The sequence below is a fragment of the Primulina eburnea genome, chromosome 8 (genome assembly GCF_022965805.1).
Source record: "Primulina eburnea isolate SZY01 chromosome 8, ASM2296580v1, whole genome shotgun sequence".
Classification (NCBI taxonomy): domain Eukaryota; kingdom Viridiplantae; phylum Streptophyta; class Magnoliopsida; order Lamiales; family Gesneriaceae; genus Primulina; species Primulina eburnea.
In genome coordinates, this window is record NC_133108.1 from 16199670 (window position 1) to 16221494 (window position 21825).

General features: G+C 38.9%; 1 protein-coding gene across 1 annotated transcript; it reads left to right on the forward strand.

The window, feature by feature from the left end:
• Positions 1–4014: 4014 nt before the first annotated feature.
• LOC140838904 (serine acetyltransferase 1, chloroplastic-like) lies at positions 4015–5402 on the forward strand. Its single transcript, XM_073205527.1, has one exon. The coding sequence runs from the start codon at positions 4067–4069 to the stop codon at positions 5165–5167; it is 1101 nt and encodes a 366-aa protein (XP_073061628.1). The 5' UTR covers positions 4015–4066; the 3' UTR covers positions 5168–5402.
• Positions 5403–21825: the final 16423 nt, after the last annotated feature.

Below are 21825 nucleotides of genomic sequence, written 5' to 3' on the forward strand. Positions count from 1 at the left end.
CCGCTGGGAAGCTTCCCAGGGTGCGTGTGAGTGAGGACATAAGCACGCTGGAAAGAATCATCTTGGCAGAGTGAGGAAAGTCGTAGAATCTGGGACGTTACAGTTGGTATCAGAGCAAGGGTCCTGTATAGAGTTGTGTCACTGCCAGCTTCTGCAGCTCAGTCTTCAAGCCTCAAGTCTGTAAGTTTACATGCTTTAAATGTTTTAAATGATTTACTGATATCACCTGCATGTTTACATGATATATGTTTTACAGTACATGTTGAGCTATTTATATTGTTTGGAGATTAAATGTTTTAAAAACTAGATTAAATTGCATATTGGTTACGTTTGGAATTGGACAGGATTAAGAATTTGGCTATTGGGCGTTAGGAAAGATAGAAAATGATTTGATTATATAGATTTTTGGGTTCGTATTACTGATGTTCTACTTTTTGGGGTCATAAGTTAATCTTGAAAATTATGAATGCTTTTGGGACATGTAGATTTTCTAAGAAATTACTGATGATTCCTGGTTACTAGTTGAGTTAATTTTTGATTATTTCATATAAGGAATAATTTTTCGAAGACTACGACGGTCTTTAGAAGTATAAAATATATAACTTCGGATTTTAAGTATTTATGGGAATGTAAGATTGGTTATGAAAATTAATTTTGTGTTTAATAAGTTTAAGGTTATTGAACTTTAAGTTACGAGAAACCTATAAAATGGAATTATGAACGGTAAGAACTTATGGGTAATTATGGAATTTTAGAAAATTAAGGAGAAATTGGATAATTTTCGAGGAAATTAAGAATTATTGTATTAATTTTAAGAAATTTAGGGGAACTAGTTTAGGAGTAAGTGAGAATCGAATAGTTTAAAGGATATGAATTTTCGATTATTTAGGCTAGAAGGGATATTTAGAACCTTGAAACATCTGAGTTATAATATTATAATGAATGATAATCAAGGGCATTGTAGGATAAATCAACATGGGGCGTTACAGTTGGTATCATAGCCGACATTTCCGAGTACGGTGTGGTTCGGGGACGAACCAATCGAAAGCTGGTGGGCATGTGAGGCCCGGGGCCGAAGAGGGTGGTGGGTGTTCGCCTGTGCCATGAGGTTGCATGGACAATGAGCGGCTCCTGGCAGGCTTCTAGGCGGAGGGAACATGGTTGAACCAATCTTACACCAGAAGGAGAGGGATCCGGAACTGTTCAGGTATGAGACTGTGCAGTTGAAGAGAGCTTAAAAGATTTGATATGCACTACTCATATCAAGAAGGTGAATCTTCTTTTCGGTAGCTCGTCACATAAAAACTCCAAAGTTAAGCGTGTTTGACTTGGGGCAATTCTGGGATGGGTGACATCATGAGAAGTTTCCTAGAGTTCTTGTGAGTTAGGACATAAGCACTCTGGAAAGACTCGTCTTGGTACAGTGAGGACAGTCGTCGAATCTGGGGCATTACAAAAAAACTTCTGCAAATTTCATTAATTCAAGTTCGTCTTAGTTCGTTTATTTCCAGTTATCAAAGACATAATTCTCTTAGGCTGCGTTTGGTTTGGAGGATAGGATAATGAAATGATTAAGAGAGAAATGATGAAAAGAATGATTGAAGTAGAAATATAATATATAATGATAAAATAATATTATGTTTGGTATGATGGATAAGAATGTGATAATTAATAAATTTTTGATGAATTGACAAAATTGCCCTTCTAATTGTGTGCCGGTGGGGGGCGGCGGCGGTCGGCCGGTGGTGGCAGCGGTCGGTCGGAAGCGGCGGGGGTGGTCTGCCGGAAGCGACGGCGATGGTCGGCCGGAGGAGGAGGCGGTGGGCCGGAAGTGGCGGCGACGGTCGGCCGACGGCGGTAGCGGCCGGCGGCAGGGGTTGGCGGTGGGCGGCCAGTGGAAGGAACTGGTGGTGAGTTTGGATTTAGAAAAGTAAAATTGGAAAAATAGAATGGATTAAAAGTGGGATAAATAATACTATGGGGTGAGAAGATATTATTTTAACGTACATAATATAACCTAATCATTCATCGGAGGGATAGACTTGGTTAAATAATCACATGTACCAAACATGTGATTAGGTGGGTTAAAAAAAATAAACCCACCTAATCACCCCTACCAAACGCCCCCTTAGTTTTTAGCATATTTCTTCAGCTTTTATATTTCTTTTTAGTGATAAAAAATGGTAAACCCAATTCATAATAGCGCAATTAATTTTGCTGGTGTTCATGGATTTCTTTTTTGCAATTTACATCAAATTTCTCATTTAATTTCTTAGTTGTGTTGCTTATCTATTGAGTTAGAAATACTAATCGAATCATGGTACATGTCGCTTGATCGTATAAGTTAGATTATTTAAAATTTTGGCACAATTTCGTGTCTTGTACACTCACAATTTTTCTATGCAAATATTATGAATTTAAAATTTGATCTATTGTTATTGTTTCATTATTAACGATAAAATTATAACAAATTCACATCCTCAAATGCAACCAGAAAGCAAACTAAACAAAACCAAAAGCTTTCGTAATTGTGAGTCTTGTGACTTGTTCAAATATTTTTTCACACCATATATAAGGAAACGCAGAGGGGAAATTTTCTTGCCGTTTAAACTAAAAAATACAGCACAACTTTCAGCACATTTACACACACATATATATATATACACAAACACACACACATATATATATACACACACACACACATATATTTTTATTATTTAGATTAATGAAAATTCAAAAATAAGAAAACGGTTTCATATTCCGTTGACACCTAATACTACCTTACGCGAGTTTTTTAAAACAGGTCTTATACGTACGATGGTTTTGGATATTCAATATTTTGAAATTTTGGTCAAATAACTTATGTTATTTTGTTACGTTGAAGTTTTACATTTAGCCAGGTATATATGTATAGATAAACTTTAAAATATTTTAATAGAAGGTGGTAGCAAAAATTATAGGGTAGAAATTAAAGATTCAATGGTCCCAAAGTTTTTGTCTACTTTTTTGTATGCCACTAAATCGTCTTTGCGAAGGCAACGTGGACCCTCGTAATCAGACCACAAGTGCACGCATCTCCGTACAATTAGATAGATTCAAGGCACCGTTTAACAAAATAGTATTTATTATTACAAAAAAATTATTGATTTAAGTTTCTATGCTTGTGTTCAAAATATTGAACCATTTTTAACATCGAATAATTTAATATAAACTTGGATTTAGGAATAAAATATAGTCTAGTTTAGTTCGATGATAAAATGTTACAAACATCGAAATATATTAAATAAATAAATAATAACTTATAAATTACACAATTTAATACACAAATCTTTTTAGATGACACTCTACTCTAATTTATAACATAACATAAATTTTGACAAATAGCATCCCCTAATATTTTCAAAAGTTAGTGTTGAATCATTATGATACTTTTGAAAGTCGTGATTCAAAAAATAGTTATTTATTTTTATCTTTTTTTAAACTATTAACATTTGATGTTTTTTCCCTTAATTTCAAATTTATTCTGTGAGATTTGTTCCTCAATATAAATTTAAAAAAAAAATTGTTACGATCCAGGTTCTAAAAAACGTGAAGCGTCACGAAGCGTGGATGTCGAGCTCCAAGTTTTTCAAGATTAAGCGAGATTAGCACATGTTTAAGCATGAATTTTTTTAATTTTTAGTGTAATTGTAATTATCTCAAACAAATAAATTGATAAAATAATACATAAATATGATAAATTTAAGCCTGATGCATTAGTTCTCACATTTATTTATAAAAATATAAAAATCTCAAATTTACAATCTTTATTTGTTTTTACAATTAGACCGCATTAAAAAATATTAAATATTGTCATCATAATTAAAATTAAAAATAAATATCTAAATTATAATCTATTCTGTATGTTAAAATGAGTGTAATTAGGCAAATTCCACTGCGAGGCCAAAAAAAAAAAAAAAATCCTTCGTTAATTTGCAATTGCAAGAAAGATCTTGTGTTCTTTCTATCCACTTCTCCGCCTATATAAATCGGATTCCTATTCTAACTTCTTCAGCCTGTCATTTCTATGTCCACGAATCCTATTCGATACCCATCTTTGCTGCATCAGCCCTTATTCAAGCCTACGAAGCTCTCCTCTCAAACCATGGCCACTTGTCTACGCTCTTCCAGAACGGAAACTCCCCAGACTAATCCCAAGATTGATGACCGTGATTTCAATAATTATGTAAAATACTGCAGACCCAATTTCCCTGATCTTGTTTCTTGCGTGCCCATTCCGGGAAAAACGTCGAATATCCTCCGCACGAGCACACACACTGTTTTAGAAGAAGCTAACGTCGACCCTGATGCAAAGATTGGTGATTTATGGCTACGGATGAAGGACGAAGCTAAGTCAGATGTTGAGCAGGAGCCCATTTTGTCAAATTGGTATTTCTGTTCAATTTTGTACCATGAATCCATGGAGAGTGCCCTAGCGAATCATCTTTCTATGAAATTGAGCGATTCTAGTTTGCCTAGCGGTACCCTTTATGATCTTTTCCTGGGGGTTCTCTTGGGGGATCAAGAAATTGTGAGAGCAGCTCATGATGATTTGAAGGCAGTTAAGCAAAGGGACCCGGCTTGTATCAGCTACGTTCATTGCTTCTTAAATTTCAAAGGATTCTTGGCATGCCAGGCTCACAGGATAGCGCATCATTTATGGTCTGAAGGGAGAAAAATCTTGGCTCTGTTGATACAAAATAGAGTGTCCGAAGTTTTTGCAGTGGATATTCATCCAGGAGCCAAGATTGGTAGAGGAATTTTACTCGATCATGCGACAGGTGTTGTGATTGGAGAAACCGCAGTAATTGGGGATAATGTATCAATCTTGCATAATGTGACATTAGGTGGCACTGGGAAGGCCTCTGGTGATCGGCACCCGAAGATTGGCGATGGTGTCTTAATTGGTGCAGGGACTTGTGTTTTGGGAAATGTTAAAATTGAAGACGGGGCTAAGATTGGTGCAGGATCAGTGGTGTTGAAGCAAGTGCCTGCTAGAACTACTGCTGTAGGAAATCCTGCTAGATTGATTGGTGGGAAGGAGAATCCGATTAAGCTAGATAAAATACCTAGCTTGACAATGGACCACACATCACATATATCTGAGTGGTCTGACTATGTTATTTAGAGCGACTACATTTGTATCTGTCTTATTTAGACTGTAGAACCGTGAGATGATTTCTTTATGCTTTAATGAGAGAACTTGAGTGCTCCTATTAACATACATAGATTTATCCGGGTATCTAAGCTGTTAAATTGCGCAAAATGAGCCTAAATCGGGTTTGTTAGTTCTGTATTGTGGTAACTGGAGCAATGTGTAATCATATTTTGAAGAAATAGAAACTCCGGCTATTTACGGGCTATATGCACTTGTTATTGTCTTATCAAATATTTCTTACCATGGTTTGCTGTCGCTGAGCTGTTTAGATACAACTAGAAATAATGCTTCAGGTTTCTTTTGAGCCTGCTTCGTGAACGAACATGTTTCGGAGAATACTAAACAAAATACTTCTGACATGACTGTGTTTGTGCAAAACCTGTTAGGAGCAAATGCAAACTTGGTTTCGGATAATTTATGAATCCATCATTTATAAAATTGACAAGATGGGGAACAGGATTGATGAGTTGGAACTTGGAACAGAGCATCAATGATCTTAGAACCGAGATGGGTCAAGAAGGTTCCCCGTCTCCTTCAGCTTCACTAAAGGTTAAAGAATAACCCAAGTCCATTGATGATAGTTAATAAAATTAGCCACTAGATTTTACAAGTTTTGCTGGATGTTACTTTTGCTTGCTTTTGGTTTTAACCATAGGAGCTGTTGTATTTCCGTTCTCTGTATCCGTTTTCAAATCTCACAGACATATGCTATGGATGGCCTTGAGCCACTTTCTGAGCTCAGATTTGTGGAGGGTGTAAAATTTTCTGCTAAGTGTGTGTAGTTTCCGGATGATATATTTTTCTTATTTATGTTAGAGAAAAAAAAAAGAGCTTGTTTCTTGATTCTTGGTTATATTTGCTTGATGGTTTCTCCGGGTAAGGTATTGTTGATTATACATGAACAATTAGTTACTCTTGATATATCTACCATTGAACCAACTTATTTATGTTTGGATCTTGGTGAAAATACAGAACAGAGTTGTCAGCATTAAAAATTTCTCAACGGCCTCGGAGGTTATCACTTTAAAGCTTGTCTACGTTCATTGCGTCCTCTTTTTAGACGTTTTCAACAGCCAGGCTTGTGATTGTTTATGGGTGAACGGGTCTTGGGATCTGGGTCTGGTGTTTTGGTTGGTTTTGTATTAGTTATTGGTTCTGGTGTGCTTGGATTATGCTTTAGGTGGATGGTCGTGATGAAGATCTATGGGTAACTTGGGTTTGTTTGGGTTGAGTTGTTTTTGGCAACATATGTTTTGTTGATCTGGTTTCATTTTTTTTTCACAGACTACCTTTGTGCTGTGTAATCAATATTTTTCCTTCACATAGATGTTTCTTAATGTCTTCTTTACATGTTGCATGAATCTGCTAAGCAAGGAATTAGTAGAATTTTTGCATCCTCTGTTCTCTGTACGTCCACTTATCGCTTCCTTTCTGCAGGGACCAGGAGATTGGATATAGCCGTAAAAAGATTGCTTGGTATAAACAACTCATTTCTTGGTCTTCGACACTCCTCACTCACTACGTCCTAGACAGTTGCCAACTAGGTGAATGAAAAAAATTGTCTGAGATTGTAAGAGAAGCTTATTTGCGAACAATGGGGTGGTGTCTTCTTATACTTGGGATGTGAGATTTAGGAGAGATTTGTATGACGATGAGGTTCAAGAGTTCACCTTTATGTTAGGTGTCTTAGAGGGGGTCAGGTTGAGGTTGGGGTCGGGAGATAGTAGAGTATGGTTGGGGGATTCCTCGGGGTTGTTCTCTGTCAAATCTTTCTATAATTCTTTCTTCCCAGACTCTCATTTTCGAACATTCGGTTGTTTCAAAAACATTTGGAAAGTAAATGTACCACAGAAGATTAAGATTTTCTCGTGGATCATCGCTTTGGGGAAGTTGCCGACTTGTGACAGTGTGCAGAGAAGATGGAAGAATTGTGCCCTTTTACCTCATTGGTGCTGCCTATGTCGGCAAGATGCAGAAAGCCAAGATCATATACTCCTACACTGCTCATTTGCACGAGGCATTTGGATGAAAGTTCAGAGGGAGATGGGCATCCAGTGGGCAATTCCAAACTCTGCTAAAGAGCTGTTACAAGATGACTTTGAATGCCCAATGACATCTTCACTAAATGTTTTCTGGTTAATGATTGTTCATTGCGTTTTTTGGTCATTATGGCTCGAGAGGAATAGGAGAATTTTTGAAGAACAAACAGAATCGGCAGAGCAAGTATGGGAAAAAGTCAAATTCATATTGGCAAGCTGGACGACAAGATTGAGGGAATTCAGTCATCTGTGTATTAATGATTTGGTTCGAGATTGGAAATTTGTATTGCCAGGCCAGTAATGTGGTGTCATTTAATGTAGTTTAAGTTAGTTATGCAGCTTTTATTAGAGGATTGCTTATCCTCGTTCTATTGTAACAAAAGGCATATTAATCTAATAAAATAGTTTTCTATCAAAAAAAAAAACTTAGCAAGCTTGCTAAAAAAGATGATTGAACGCATTCAAGTTATTGGCTCATCCAACCCGTCAGCATTCATGAGTCGCTCGTTCAACTGTCCAAAAGGTGTATAGAGTGAGCAAGGCTAACTCAACTGCGACACCTTCTCTGAGGACAATGAAATCTCTCTTCTAGGCGTGTTTCATTAATATCTTTTGCTGATGGTTCCAGTAGTAGTAATTGCGATCATCTATCCTCTTCGGCAGTGGAGTAAGTGAAACTTGAAAAAAGAGGGTGCATTTTGAAGTAAGGAGAGGAGTCTGTTCAGAGTCGGACAGCGTATGAACTTCGAAAACTTCAGATGTTTGTGGGTGGATAGTTTCAAATGCGACTTGTAAGGTTTGTTCCCCTGCATGCGTTGTCACGTATCAACGATGAACATGAAGTTTATAGACAAGGCTTGAAGAAATGCTTTTGATGATTGGTGGAGAAGTCGATTTCTGTGTATGCCCACTTCTGATGTTAAATGATCATTGGCACAATGCAGTCATCAAACTTGCATATGTTTTTGGTGCATACTTTGTACTTCTCTATTCTACAAAACCTCGGAAGGAAATTTCCTCTAAATGGATCAAATAAATCTTCTAGAACAAATTTATAAATAACTTTTTAATGTTGTATGAATAGAAACACAAATAAGTAATTGTAATGAATCTTTTTTATGTGCAGGATTTTACTGATATAAAGTAAGAGAGTATCTAACCAACGTTTTTTTATTCAAATTGGTTATATCAATGTAATTATACATAAATATTCTCAAATATCACCATGAGACTCATTCAATTTTTTTCAAGGAACAAAGCAGTAATAGTAATAAAAAAAATGTCCAGTTTCTACACATATTTTTACAAATTGTAATGCAGTTTTTTCTCTCATTAAACTCCCTTGACTTCTATTTTCATGTTTGTTTTTATTTTTTTAGTCTTATTTATTTGTATTGATTTTGAAAATATTGGAATACACAGAAAATTCAATCCGGTATTTTTGAACTATTTTTTGTCTTATTTATGTGTAAAATATTTGTATACATACGCATAGTGTGTGCCATTATTAGCAGTTCTAATAAAAATTTAAAGTAAAAAGATACAAATTCATGGGAGATTATGATACGAGGATGGAAATGGAGAAATGTGACTGAAGGATTATGCTGGAATAACAGACGCGAGCAAACGAGGTTGGAATTGTAGACACGTAGAGAAGTTTAGTTACAAATTCTTTTATAAAAAATAGAAAACGCAATCGAAAAAGGAGGATAGCGTTCTCTCTTTCTTTCTCTAAGAGTAACTCCAACCTTCACATCATACTGGTGTTATTTTTTGCTCCACTCCAGCAATATAATCGATGGCGGAGCTAGAAATATGACTCTGTCCGAACTAGAATTTTAAACTTTAGAATCTTATAATATTTTAAATTGATCTACTCGGACTAATATCGTATTATTCTAAAATTATACAAAATTTATATATGAATTTATTTATAAAAAAAATTGGACTGCTCGGGTATTCAATCATGTGGCTCCGCCTCTGAATACAATGGACGCTGGATTTGAGCAACTCCATATCCCACTCTATATGTGACGTAGCACTGTTGTTGCGCCTCATGCATTTTTTTTCTATTTTTTTTAAAACTTTTTTAATAAATTAATTTAACTGTTTAATATTTCAATTAAATAATAAATTTTATAGATCTTGTTTTTAATTTTTTAAAAATAAATCTTAAATTAATTTTTTTTAATTTTGAAATATAAATTACAAAAATTTTAATACTTTGATTTGAAATTATTAAGTATAAAAATATAAATTTTAAAAAACAAACAAATTAAATTATTAGTGCGTTAAAAATGATACAAATTATGAAAAACAACATTACGGAACAAAAAATAGCAAATATAAAAACTAACAAACAACAAAATTACAAAACTTAGCAAAAAAATTATTTAACAAATATATTTTTTAGTAATAAGGTAAACCGGACATTTATCATCCAATATCTCCAACATAAGATCCAAAGCTGTCAATATCTCCAAGTTCAATTTCAAGTTTTTTTTTTTTTACAAAAAAAATTTGTTGTTAAGTTCCAGTGTACTCATGCAGAGTTGGATCAGTAATTTTACTTAAATCTTTGTATAAAATTCTTTCATCTAATTTTCTTTCCTTTTCTTCAAGTCTAATTTTTTGAAGGTCATAGTTTTGTTGTTCTTCGACAGTTCCTTGTTTCAAAACATTCAAAATCTTGCGATGTTGTTCTTCTATAAAATGTTGACTTCGAGAATATCTTCATCATTTTCTTTTTTAATTTTGTTTTTTTCACTTCAATTGATCTTCCAAAAGTTTTGAAGCCTTTCGACAGTTCCTTTTATTACCAATAATTAGAAGAATATTTTTATTTAAAAATTTCTATAGAAAATAATTTTTTTTTATACTAAATAATTAATTCAAATTTTAATATATAAATTATATGATTTAATTATCATTGTAATATCAAACTTTAAACAGTTATTAGAAAACAAAAATATTAATGCTGAAATAAAAATAATATTTAGAGAATATTCTATTGTAGGGCAATGAGTTAGAAATGATTTTGGTGTAACACTAGTTTAACGCAAAATATAGTGTAGAATATAGTGCAATAGATTGGAGAATGGTCTAAGTACATTGAACAAAACTTTTTCCGGTTGTTCTCTAAACTCATCCTCTATTTTGGAGAATTAGTGTAGTGACCCGTTCCAGAATCACCTACTAATCAGAACTTAAGCATGCAATTAACTTAATAAAACTGAATCAGATAAACAGCGGAAAAACAACATATACAGCCCGATCGAATCAGTAAGTACGAATACTAAAACAACCAAATCAAACTAAATCCCAAGAATAAAATACCAGCAACTACAGGTCAACCCCTGCTAGCTCCCTGTCCTCTCCCTCCTGGACCGTCCAACCTGAGACCTGCCCCATCGAATAGGGTGTCCAAAACAGAGATAAACCGAGGACGTGAGCATAAAACGCTCAGTACCGAAAGAATGAGTATACAAGACTATGACATGCATGTATGCAAAATGTACTGGATACCAGGGTCTGGGTATAACGAAAAACTGCTCAGGCAAATGACGTCAAGGTAAGTAGCACTCTGCGCCGTCGCACCAGGAGGTGGCTCCCATACCATAAACCTGTGGATATACCGGTATCCTGACCACCGTCGGCCAACGGGGTCCAACCATCCACAACAACCGAGGGCTGAGCACCCTCTGAACAGGCTATCTCAAAAGATAAACAGGCCCAACATGATTATGCAAATGCCGCATAATAAACCATGCATCATATGTCAGATAATAATGCAACACATAAACATGCAACACATAGTAAAGCATACTCAACCAGGATATCTCGGATAGTACTTCCGTACCTCAAACCAGTAGATCCTAGTAATCAGCCCTAGAATCAAGCCTACAATCCAAGTGATACCATATCACTAAACCACATCTAAAAGCCTTAACTAGACTAATAGATACTTCCAAATCTCAAGGGAACCTAGAACCATACCTGCGTCCGTAGTCAGCCCACTGATGCCGCTAGCTCCCAACTAGAGCACAGCTCCGCTACAAAGCCAGTAGCTCCCTGCTAGTGCCCGAACCTCGGGAAAAGCTAGAAACCCATCAGAAACGACTAAAACGCTCTGGAACTCTCGGAATTGGTAATTGAAAAGTGAAGCCTCGCGCCTCTATTTATAGACGACGATCGGACGATCCGATCCACTTCGGAAGATCCGATCCTGTGCACTTCGGACGATCCGATCCACTTCGGACGTTCCGAACTCTGCATGTCTTCCACGTGTCCAGCCACCTGTCTTCGGACGATCCGAACCTCTTCGGACGATCCGAACCCTGACACGGTCTACTGTTGACAAGACTCGGTCTGACACCGAACCGAACGGTCCATCCGAACCCACTTCGGACGATCCGAACCTCTTCGGACGGTCCGATCCTGGTTCGTTCCTTCCGAACTCGCAGAATATAATTAATCCAATAATTACTCAATTTAGGCATCGGGATACTACATTCTCCCCCTCTAAAAAGGATTTCGTCCGCGAAATCGAGTCTGAAGAATAACAATTCTGAACAATCAATACATTCATCTCAAGAATGAATTACAAATTGAAAGCCCAACTGAAATTACAATCATAACTGAAAATGCTACAACTAGAACAACTCAGGATGCTCTGACCGCATGCGACTCTCTAGTTCCCAAGTAGCTTCTTCAGTACCTCGGCGCTGCCACTGCACTAAGACAAGAGGAATAGTCTTATTCCGCAGTACCTTATCCTTCCGGTCTAAGATCGAAACCGGTCTTTCTACAAAAGACAAATCCGGATTCAACTGAACTTCTGTCGGATGCAAAACATGGGACTCATCCGCTACGTATCGTCTCAACAAGGACACATGAAACACATTGTGAACACTAGACAGATACGGTGGCAAGGCTAATCTGTAGGCCAAATCTCCCACACATTCCAAGATCTCAAAAGGACCAATGAATCTCGGAGATAGCTTACCCTTGAGTCCAAATCTCAGAATCCTCCGAAAAGGTGATACCTTGAGAAACACTTTCTCGCCTGCATCAAAATGAAGAGGCCTGCGCTTGGTGTTCGCATAACTCGCTTGTCGATCCTGAGCAGTCTTAATCCGCTGCTTGATCACAAGAACTTTATCCTTGGCCTGCTGAATCAATTCTGGACCCTCGACCTGTCGTTCTCCGACTTCCTCCCAGAACAGAGGAGTACGACAACGTCGACCATACAACGCTTCAAACGGAGACATACCAATACTCCTATGAAAGCTGTTGTTGTATGCAAACTCTATCAGTGGCAAATGATCCTGCCAAGCTGGCCCGAAATCCATCACACAAGACCTCAACATATCCTCAAGCGTACGAATAGTCCTCTCTGACTGTCCGTCAGTCTCTGGGTGATACGCAGTACTCAAACTCAAAGTAGTGCCCAAAGCTTGCTGAAAGCTACCCCAAAATCTAGACGTAAATCGAGGATCTCTGTCACTAACGATACTCACAGGCACACCATGAAACCGTACAATCTCCTGAATGTACAACCGTGCCATCCGATCGAAAGTGAAATCTCTGTTATACGGAAGAAAATGGGCAGACTTGGTAAGCCGATCTACTACAACCCAGATAGCATCTCTATTCCCCACAGACATAGGCAAGTGAGTCACGAAGTCCATCGTGATATGCTCCCACTTCCACTCCGGAATAGGAAGATTCTGCAACAAACCTCCAGGTCGTCGATACTCTGCCTTTACCTGCTGACAGACCAGGCACTTGGAGACATACTGATAAACATTGCGTTTCATACCTTTCCACCAAAATCGAGTCCTTAAATCTTTATACATCTTGTTGCTCCCCGGATGAACACTCAACTTGCTACGATGAGCCTGGGACAAAATCTCCTCCCTCAAAGTGTCATCCTCCGGTACAACAACACGACCAGATAAGCACAAAAGACCCTGAGACTGATAGTGGAAACCAGAAGTATTATCTCCATCAGCCAACCGAGCTAATTTCTGAACCTTAGAATCAGACATCTGAGCATCTCTAATCCGAGAGTACAACACTGGTTCAGACAAAATAGTAGCCACACGGATACTCTCTGATCCCTTCCGATGCTTATAATTGAATCCCATCGAACAGAAATCCTGAATAATCCCAGATACAGCACAAGTCTGAAGAGCAGACAATCTCACCTTGCGACTAAGAGCATCAGCCGTGAGATTCGCAGATCCTGGATGATACTTGATCTCACAATCATAATCCTTGAGTAGATCCATCCAGCGACGCTGACGCATGTTCAACTCTGCCTGAGTGAACAGATACTTCAAACTCTTATGATCGGTGAAAATCTCAAATCGCTCACCATACAGATAATGGCGCCAGATTTTCAAAGCAAAAACGATCGCTGCTAATTCCAGATCATGAACAGGATAGTTCTCCTCATGAGGCTTCAACTGCCTCGACGCATAAGCAATCACATGCTCATTCTGCATCAAAACACACCCTAGACCCTGCAAAGAGGCGTCGGTGTAAACACTAAAACCACCAGATCCAGCCGGTAAGGCCAAAACAGGCGCAGATGTCAACCGTCTGCGAAGCTCCAAGAAACTCTCTTCGCACTCTGATGTCCACTCAAATGAAACATCTTTCCGAGTGAGCTGAGTAAGTGGCTTAGCAATCTGAGAGAAGTTGACAATGAAGCGGCGATAATACCCAGCCAATCCCAGAAAACTGCGGATCTCGGCTACTGTCGTCGGACGCGACCAGTTCAATACCGCCTCCACCTTGCTCGGGTCAACTGAAACTCCCTCGCTAGAAATAACATGACCAAGGAATACAACCCTGTCAATCCAAAACTCGCATTTACTCAACTTCGCATAAAGCTGATTCTCGCGAAGTATCTGTAAAATAATTCTCAAGTGTTGTACGTGTTCTCGCTGATCACGCGAATAGATTAAGATATCATCTATGAACACCACAACAAATTTATCCAAGAAGTCTCGAAATACCCGATTCATCAGATCCATAAAAACTGCTGGTGCATTCGTCACCCCAAAAGGCATAACCAGAAACTCATAATGCCCATACCGGGTCCTGAATGCAGTCTTTGATATATCTCCCTGATGAACTCGAAGTTGATGATAACCAGACCTTAAATCGATCTTGGAATACACAGAGGTACCTTGCAGTTGATCAAATAAATCATCAATCCGTGGCAACGGATACTTATTCTTTATCGTAGCACGATTCAACTGCCGATAATCTATGCAGAGCCGCATAGAACCATCCTTCTTTTTGACAAAAAAGAACTGGTGCTCCCCACGGGGACACACTGGGTCGAATATACCCCTTGTCAAGAAGATCCTGCAACTGCTGTTTCAATTCTTGCATCTCTGATGGAGCTAAACGATAAGGAGCTCTGGAGATTGGTGCCGTGCCTGGCACTAAATCAATGCTGAAATCCACTTCCCGAACTGGAGGAAAACCAGGAATCTCCTCGGGAAAAACATCCGGAAAATCGCAAACCACTGGAATGTCACTGACCCCGACACTGTCTGCGGACGAATCAATAGCATAGATAAGGTAGCCTTCCCCGCCCGACTCTAAGGCACGACAGGCTTTCAGAGCAGAAACCACAGGCATCGGGGGTCGCGCTCCCTCTCCATAGAAAAACCAACTGTCGCCCTCCACTGGACGAAACTGTACGAACTTCTGGTAACAGTCCACAGTAGCTCTATACACAGTCAGCACATCTATTCCCAGAATGCAATCAAAATCCTCCATCGCAAGAATCATCAAATTAGCAGTTAAGATATTACCCTCAAACTCTAGAGGACAACCCATCACTAGACGTTTAGCTAACACCGAATGACCCATCGGTGTGGAAACAGATACCACAATGTCCAAAGAAGTGAAAGGTAAAGCATGACGCTTAGCAAACCTCGCAGATATAAATGAATGCGATGCACCAGTATCAATGAGAACGTAAGCAGGTAATCCACATAAATTACAAATACCTGCAATAACTCTCTCGTTCTCCTCAGCAGCCTGATCCTGGTTAAGAGCAAAGACCTGCCCTTGAGTACGCGGTCGGAGGTTAGAGCCCTGAGTAGACTGTCCCTGCTGTGGCCTCTGATGAACTGAAGCCTGAGAACCAGATCCTGATCCTCCACCCATCTGTGGACAATCTCTCTTCATGTGGCCCATCTCACCGCACCTGAAACAAGCACCCGCAACTCTGCGACAACGCTCTGTCGGATGGTCCTTCCCGCAATGCTGACACGGGCCCTTCTTCTTCCCAAAATGGTGAACTCCTCCAGATCCAGAGGAAGAAGAAGTAGATCCAGCCTTCTTAAATGATTGGGCACGGGGACCCAAAGAACTAGTAGGACGAGCAGACTGCATGGCTCGACCCCTCAGCAAACTGCCCTCTGCCTGACGACAACGGTTCACAAGGCCCTCATACGACGTCGGATCATCACAGACCACGACCCGATCATAAATCTCCTGATTGAGGCCCTGAAGAAAATGATTATACTTGGCCACCGCATTGTCACTGACGTGCGGAACATATGGGAGCAACTCAAAGAACTTCTGCTGATACTCATCAACAGACAAACTCCCCTGCTTCAGATTGATCAACTCAATCGCCTTGGTCTGCAGAAGAGCTGGCGGAAAGTAAAGCAGCATGAAAGCAGCTCGGAAATCGGCCCAAAGAACTCGGCCCTGTCGCTGAACTATCGGTGCAGAGGTAGACCTCCACCACTTACGTGCACCGCCCTCCAGCAAGAAATCAAGGGTATCCATCTGCTGCTCCGCCGAGCACTGGAAAGACTTGAAACAGCTCTCCATCCTCTCAAGCCAGTTCTCCGCAACATCCGGAGTCTCGCCGCCCGAAAGAGGTTTCGGCCCCATCTGCAAGAACCTATGCATACTGAAACTCCGAGGCTCATCTCGTCGGTGTGGACGACGTTCCCGATGCTCTCGACGACGCTCCCGATCGTCGCGGTCTCCCCAGCGTCCCACGCTGCCATGACTACTAGCATCGTCGTCAAAACCAGACATCTCTACAAAAAGTCACCAGAGATTAGACCCAAAAGAACAGTTCTAAATCCCAAAATCTTAATGCATGCTCTGATACCATAAATGTAGTGACCCGTTCCAGAATCACCTACTAATCAGAACTTAAGCATGCAATTAACTTAATAAAACTGAATCAGATAAACAGCGGAAAAACAACATATACAGCCCGATCGAATCAGTAAGTACGAATACTAAAACAACCAAATCAAACTAAATCCCAAGAATAAAATACCAGCAACTACAGGTCAACCCCTGCTAGCTCCCTGTCCTCTCCCTCCTGGACCGTCCAACCTGAGACCTGCCCCATCGAATAGGGTGTCCAAAACAGAGATAAACCGAGGACGTGAGCATAAAACGCTCAGTACCGAAAGAATGAGTATACAAGACTATGACATGCATGTATGCAAAATGTACTGGATACCAGGGTCTGGGTATAACGAAAAACTGCTCAGGCAAATGACGTCAAGGTATGTAGCACTCTGCGCCGTCGCACCAGGAGGTGGCTCCCATACCATAAACCTGTGGATATACCGGTATCCTGACCACCGTCGGCCAACGGGGTCCAACCATCCACAACAACCGAGGGCTGAGCACCCTCTGAACAGGCTATCTCAAAAGATAAACAGGCCCAACATGATTATGCAAATGCCGCATAATAAACCATGCATCATATGTCAGATAATAATGCAACACATAAACATGCAACACATAGTAAAGCATACTCAACCAGGATATCTCGGATAGTACTTCCGTACCTCAAACCAGTAGATCCTAGTAATCAGCCCTAGAATCAAGCCTACAATCCAAGTGATACCATATCACTAAACCACATCTAAAAGCCTTAACTAGACTAATAGATACTTCCAAATCTCAAGGGAACCTAGAACCATACCTGCGTCCGTAGTCAGCCCACTGATGCCGCTAGCTCCCAACTAGAGCACAGCTCCGCTACAAAGCCAGTAGCTCCCTGCTAGTGCCCGAACCTCGGGAAAAGCTAGAAACCCATCAGAAACGACTAAAACGCTCTGGAACTCTCGGAATTGGTAATTGAAAAGTGAAGCCTCGCGCCTATTTATAGACGACGATCGGACGATCCGATCCACTTCGGAAGATCCGATCCTGTGCACTTCGGACGATCCGATCCACTTCGGACGTTCCGAACTCTGCATGTCTTCCACGTGTCCAGCCACCTGTCTTCGGACGATCCGAACCTCTTCGGACGATCCGAACCCTGACACGGTCTACTGTTGACAAGACTCGGTCTGACACCGAACCGAACGGTCCATCCGAACCCACTTCGGACGATCCGAACCTCTTCGGACGGTCCGATCCTGGTTCGTTCCTTCCGAACTCGCAGAATATAATTAATCCAATAATTACTCAATTTAGGCATCGGGATACTACAATTAGAGTAGCAATGGAGAATCAAAATGAAGAACTACATTATTTATGATAATGCTATTCACCAAAATGCTATTTTTATGATTTTTTTGGGGCCAATTTCATATATAATTTTGTTCTTCTCAATCCTTTTATTTTTTTTTAGGGTGTTTTTGTCCGTGTTTCTTGTAATTTGATGACAAAATACGTGTTTAATTGAGTTCTGTTTAATAATAAATTACGTAATTATTTAATTTTTTTATATTTAACTTGAGAAAAAAATAGAAAGAGAGAGAATTTGAGTTGAGATACCTTAATGTTTCTTTTTCCCACTTTTCTGTCGAGTTAGCTTACGCTTGCGGGAGGAAATCCATCCCTAACAGGATGTTCCTAAGAGAAATATTTGTATTTGGATGACAGAAATCATAATAATTAAATGTATTTGTAACGTCTCGAAAATTCGAATGTTCACGTGAACCACATATATCCAAGTTATCAAACTTCTTTTGTATTGTATTAAATAGTTTTAATGCAATAAATGGATGTTTATTGCGTGATTATATGTTTTAATTCATGTGTTATTTAACGTTTCATGCATAAAAGCTTCTAATAGTTTTCGCGATCGAACGAAGAACGAAGACCTGTGATAATTAAGAAAAATTTCTTTTATTAAATAATTAGTTTTAATTATTTAAAATATGGTGTATTTAAATATGATTTTTGAAAATAGGCATTAGTTGGGTATTGTTATTCGCCGGGTCATATTTTTAACAGGTACACAATTTAGCGAATCGGAAGAATTTTTGAGGGCTCGGACAATGTTTTCAAAAACATACGTAAACGAAATAATTTTCGAAAATGTTTTGGGCTTAATGAAGTTATTTTGTTGCTTAATCGACAAAAAATCCTTTTAACCCTTGTAATTTTTATCAAGGCCCATAGTGCGTAATTATACAACTTAAACACCATTATCCAAACCCTAAACTCTCCACCCTAACCATTTAGCCGCCCCCTCCATTTCCAGCAACCACTTTTAAATATTTCAGCAAGTTTTCTCTCTAGTTTCTCAAGCTTTTTTTCAAAGGACTTCTTCCCCGCTTCTCCAGTTAACGTCCTACGCGCATATCTTCGAGTTTTCGAGCGTATAAACGCAAAGGCATGCCCAAAATCTCGTTTATTTCATCATTCACATCATAATATGATGATTTGTGTGTTTATGTATGATACATTTTTTTTAATCTATTATATGGTATTGTTTTTGCATAGTTTTGACATAAAATATGTAACGTTCCGAAAATTTGAAGGTCCGCATGAACCACATACATGCAAATTATTAAATTTCTTTGGTATTTTAGTTCATTCTTTTAAAGAATCAAATGCATGTTTATTTTATTAATTTTTGTTTAATTATTTTCATGTATTTTATGCATAATTATTGCATGATGGAGATTTATTTCATGAATTTTCTTAAGTTCATGCATTAGGGTTTCTAGGTGCATTTCACGCTCGAACGAGGATCGGAGACCGGAGAATTTTCAGAAAAATTATTTTATTACATGATTAAATTTTTATTTATTAAAATAAGGTGTTTTTAAGGATATTTTTTCAAAAGGGGAATTTTATCGAACATTTTTACCCGCATAATTTTATTTTTAACGGTACTCTAATTTTATCGAATTGGGGGACTTTTTAAGGGTTCGGCTAATATTTTCAAAACTTACCAACACGAAATATTTTTCGGAAGTGTGGTTGGACTTAATACACTTACATTTAAGCCTACAGGGCTTAAAACTCTTTTAAAAACTTTTAAATTACAATTGTGGCCCATTAACTAAGTATTATCTATATAATAAAGCATCATTAACCCTAAACCTAAATTTTGCACCCCCCACACAAGCCGACACCCTCTTTTAGCACTCTTCGTCCCCGATTTCTGAAATCAGTAGCTGAAAGGCTTCAGTTCTCACTTGGCTAGCTAAAGAAAAACCTCATCCGGGTCTCCATTTGCATCATTCTTGTCTTCAAATCATCAAGGCACGCTATGTATCTTCCTTGCTCGTCATACACGCTATATTCTTATGATGATGTGGTGTCTTAGCCGAATGTTTCTTGTTCATGCATGTTAAACCATTATTTTCCTTCAAAACACGTTCTCCACTCACATTTTTTTGTATTACCTGCAAGGGGCTGTTGAGTTTTATGCTAGAGGGTCTGTCCAGGGCGTGAAGAATGGTGTCATGGTGCTGGAATCAGGAAATGGTTGAGACAAGTAGGGAACCGAGCGGACTAAGGGTTAGGTTGATGCTTTGGCTGTGTTGGCTTAGTGAATGGGGATGGCTTTAGGGGAGTCACACGGAGTCATGGTCCAGATCCTACAGGGTCTGAGTCGTGGTCTGGAAGGGCTCCACGATGGCTAGTCTCTCCCTAGTAGTCGACCGTAGGGGCTGGTAGCAATTAGGTTGGATCGTGGCTTTGCTTCGGGTGAGTCGCATGAGGAGGCTTGCATGGATGGTAGGGGAGGTTAACTTGGGTCTAGTAGAGTGTCTTTTGATTGGTCTCTGCCCTAGGGTGTTCGGGTTCCGGGGTGGATTGGTCTAGGGTGAACTAGAGGCTCAAAGGAACAAGGAGAGTTGTGCTAGGATTTTTCCAATTGGGGGCTGCTGGATTTTTCAGTCACGGTCCAGTGTTCTTGTCGAAATTTTAGGGTCTGGTTTTGAGGTTTTTAGGACCTTTTAAATGTTTTTAAGGTATGGCAAAAATTTGGGAAAGTTTTGGTTAAGTTTCGGTTCGATTTGGATTAAAACTGGGACCCTGGTCTAAGTTTTAAAACGGATCGATTAAGTTATGAAATGGGCTCAAGTTTACGTCTAGGAATGCTTATAAACATGTTTTGGATTTTAGAGGCCCAGGGGTGAAACAATAATTTTTGAGTTTCCAGGGACAAAATGGTCATTTTGCACCCGAGGTGAGATTTTGGTCAAGAAAACGCCCCGAGCACAAATTTACTACATTTTAAATGTTTATGCATCATGATCACGATATTTAAGATTTTATGAAAATGTACGTTGCATGCTTGATTTTAACGAAAATTGCATATGTGCATGATTTTTATAAGTGATGAAAATGATGATATTTTGAATGATGGGAATTAGTTGTGGCTATCGAAGTATATGTAAATGTTTAAGACGTATATGTAAATGCTGATGATGAGGGCTAGGCACAGTGGATGGGTGATCCTGTCACTGATGTCCGACAGCACCGGGTACCGCGGTTATATGTATGATGGATCCATCGTAAATGATGATGTACGATAGTCACCTCTAATGAACTGAATTCACCAAAGGAAATGATAAACGATGAACGATGAACGTGAAAGGGATCGATTTTAGGTGACCGAAAGCGCAACGGGAGCAACAAAAATTTCGGAAATCATATTTTAGCATGAAAATTTCGGCCACCTAGTGTACTAGGTGTAGCATTTACAAAAAACACAAACTATGACATACATAGGGTGTCTTAGAAATGTACCTATCAATCTTAAAAGATTGATGATGGCTCCAACTAAGATGTTAACACCTTAGCTCTTGAATGGCAAGATAATCTTCAAGCTTCCCTTTGAGCCCACCTTGCTCAAATATTAAGCCCACCACCAACAAGCTAGAACCACTCTAATTTTGCACTAGAAAAATTAGAGCATTTTTCTTTGAGAAGTGTTATCTTTCCTCAACTATTGAAGAAGAAAAATGAGAGAAAAACTTGGATAATACTTCATGCAAGTTTCGGCCATCACCTTTCAAAATTAGGAGGAGAGAAGACTAGTTTTGGTTGTGGGAAAAGGTGTGAATTCCAAAGGCATGCCATGCCTTGGATGTTGCAAAAGTTGTCTCCCAACTTTTCACCTCCCATGCATGCAAGTCTTATTTGATTTTTAACAATTAAAAATCCATGGATTTATTTTAATTATCTCAAACATATTTAAGACTAATTAAACATTACTTGAATTCACTCAAGTCACTAGTTGAATAATTATTTCTAATGGGGCTCTACAAGGCCCAATATTGTTTAATTAATCCAACACTTGAATTAATTTAATTATTTGGACTCTACTAG

Excerpts from the sequence above, each read along its gene's own strand:
- LOC140838904 (XM_073205527.1), top strand. The coding sequence starts at position 4,067 with ATGTCCACGAATCCTATTCGATACCCATCTTTGCTGCATCAGCCCTTA.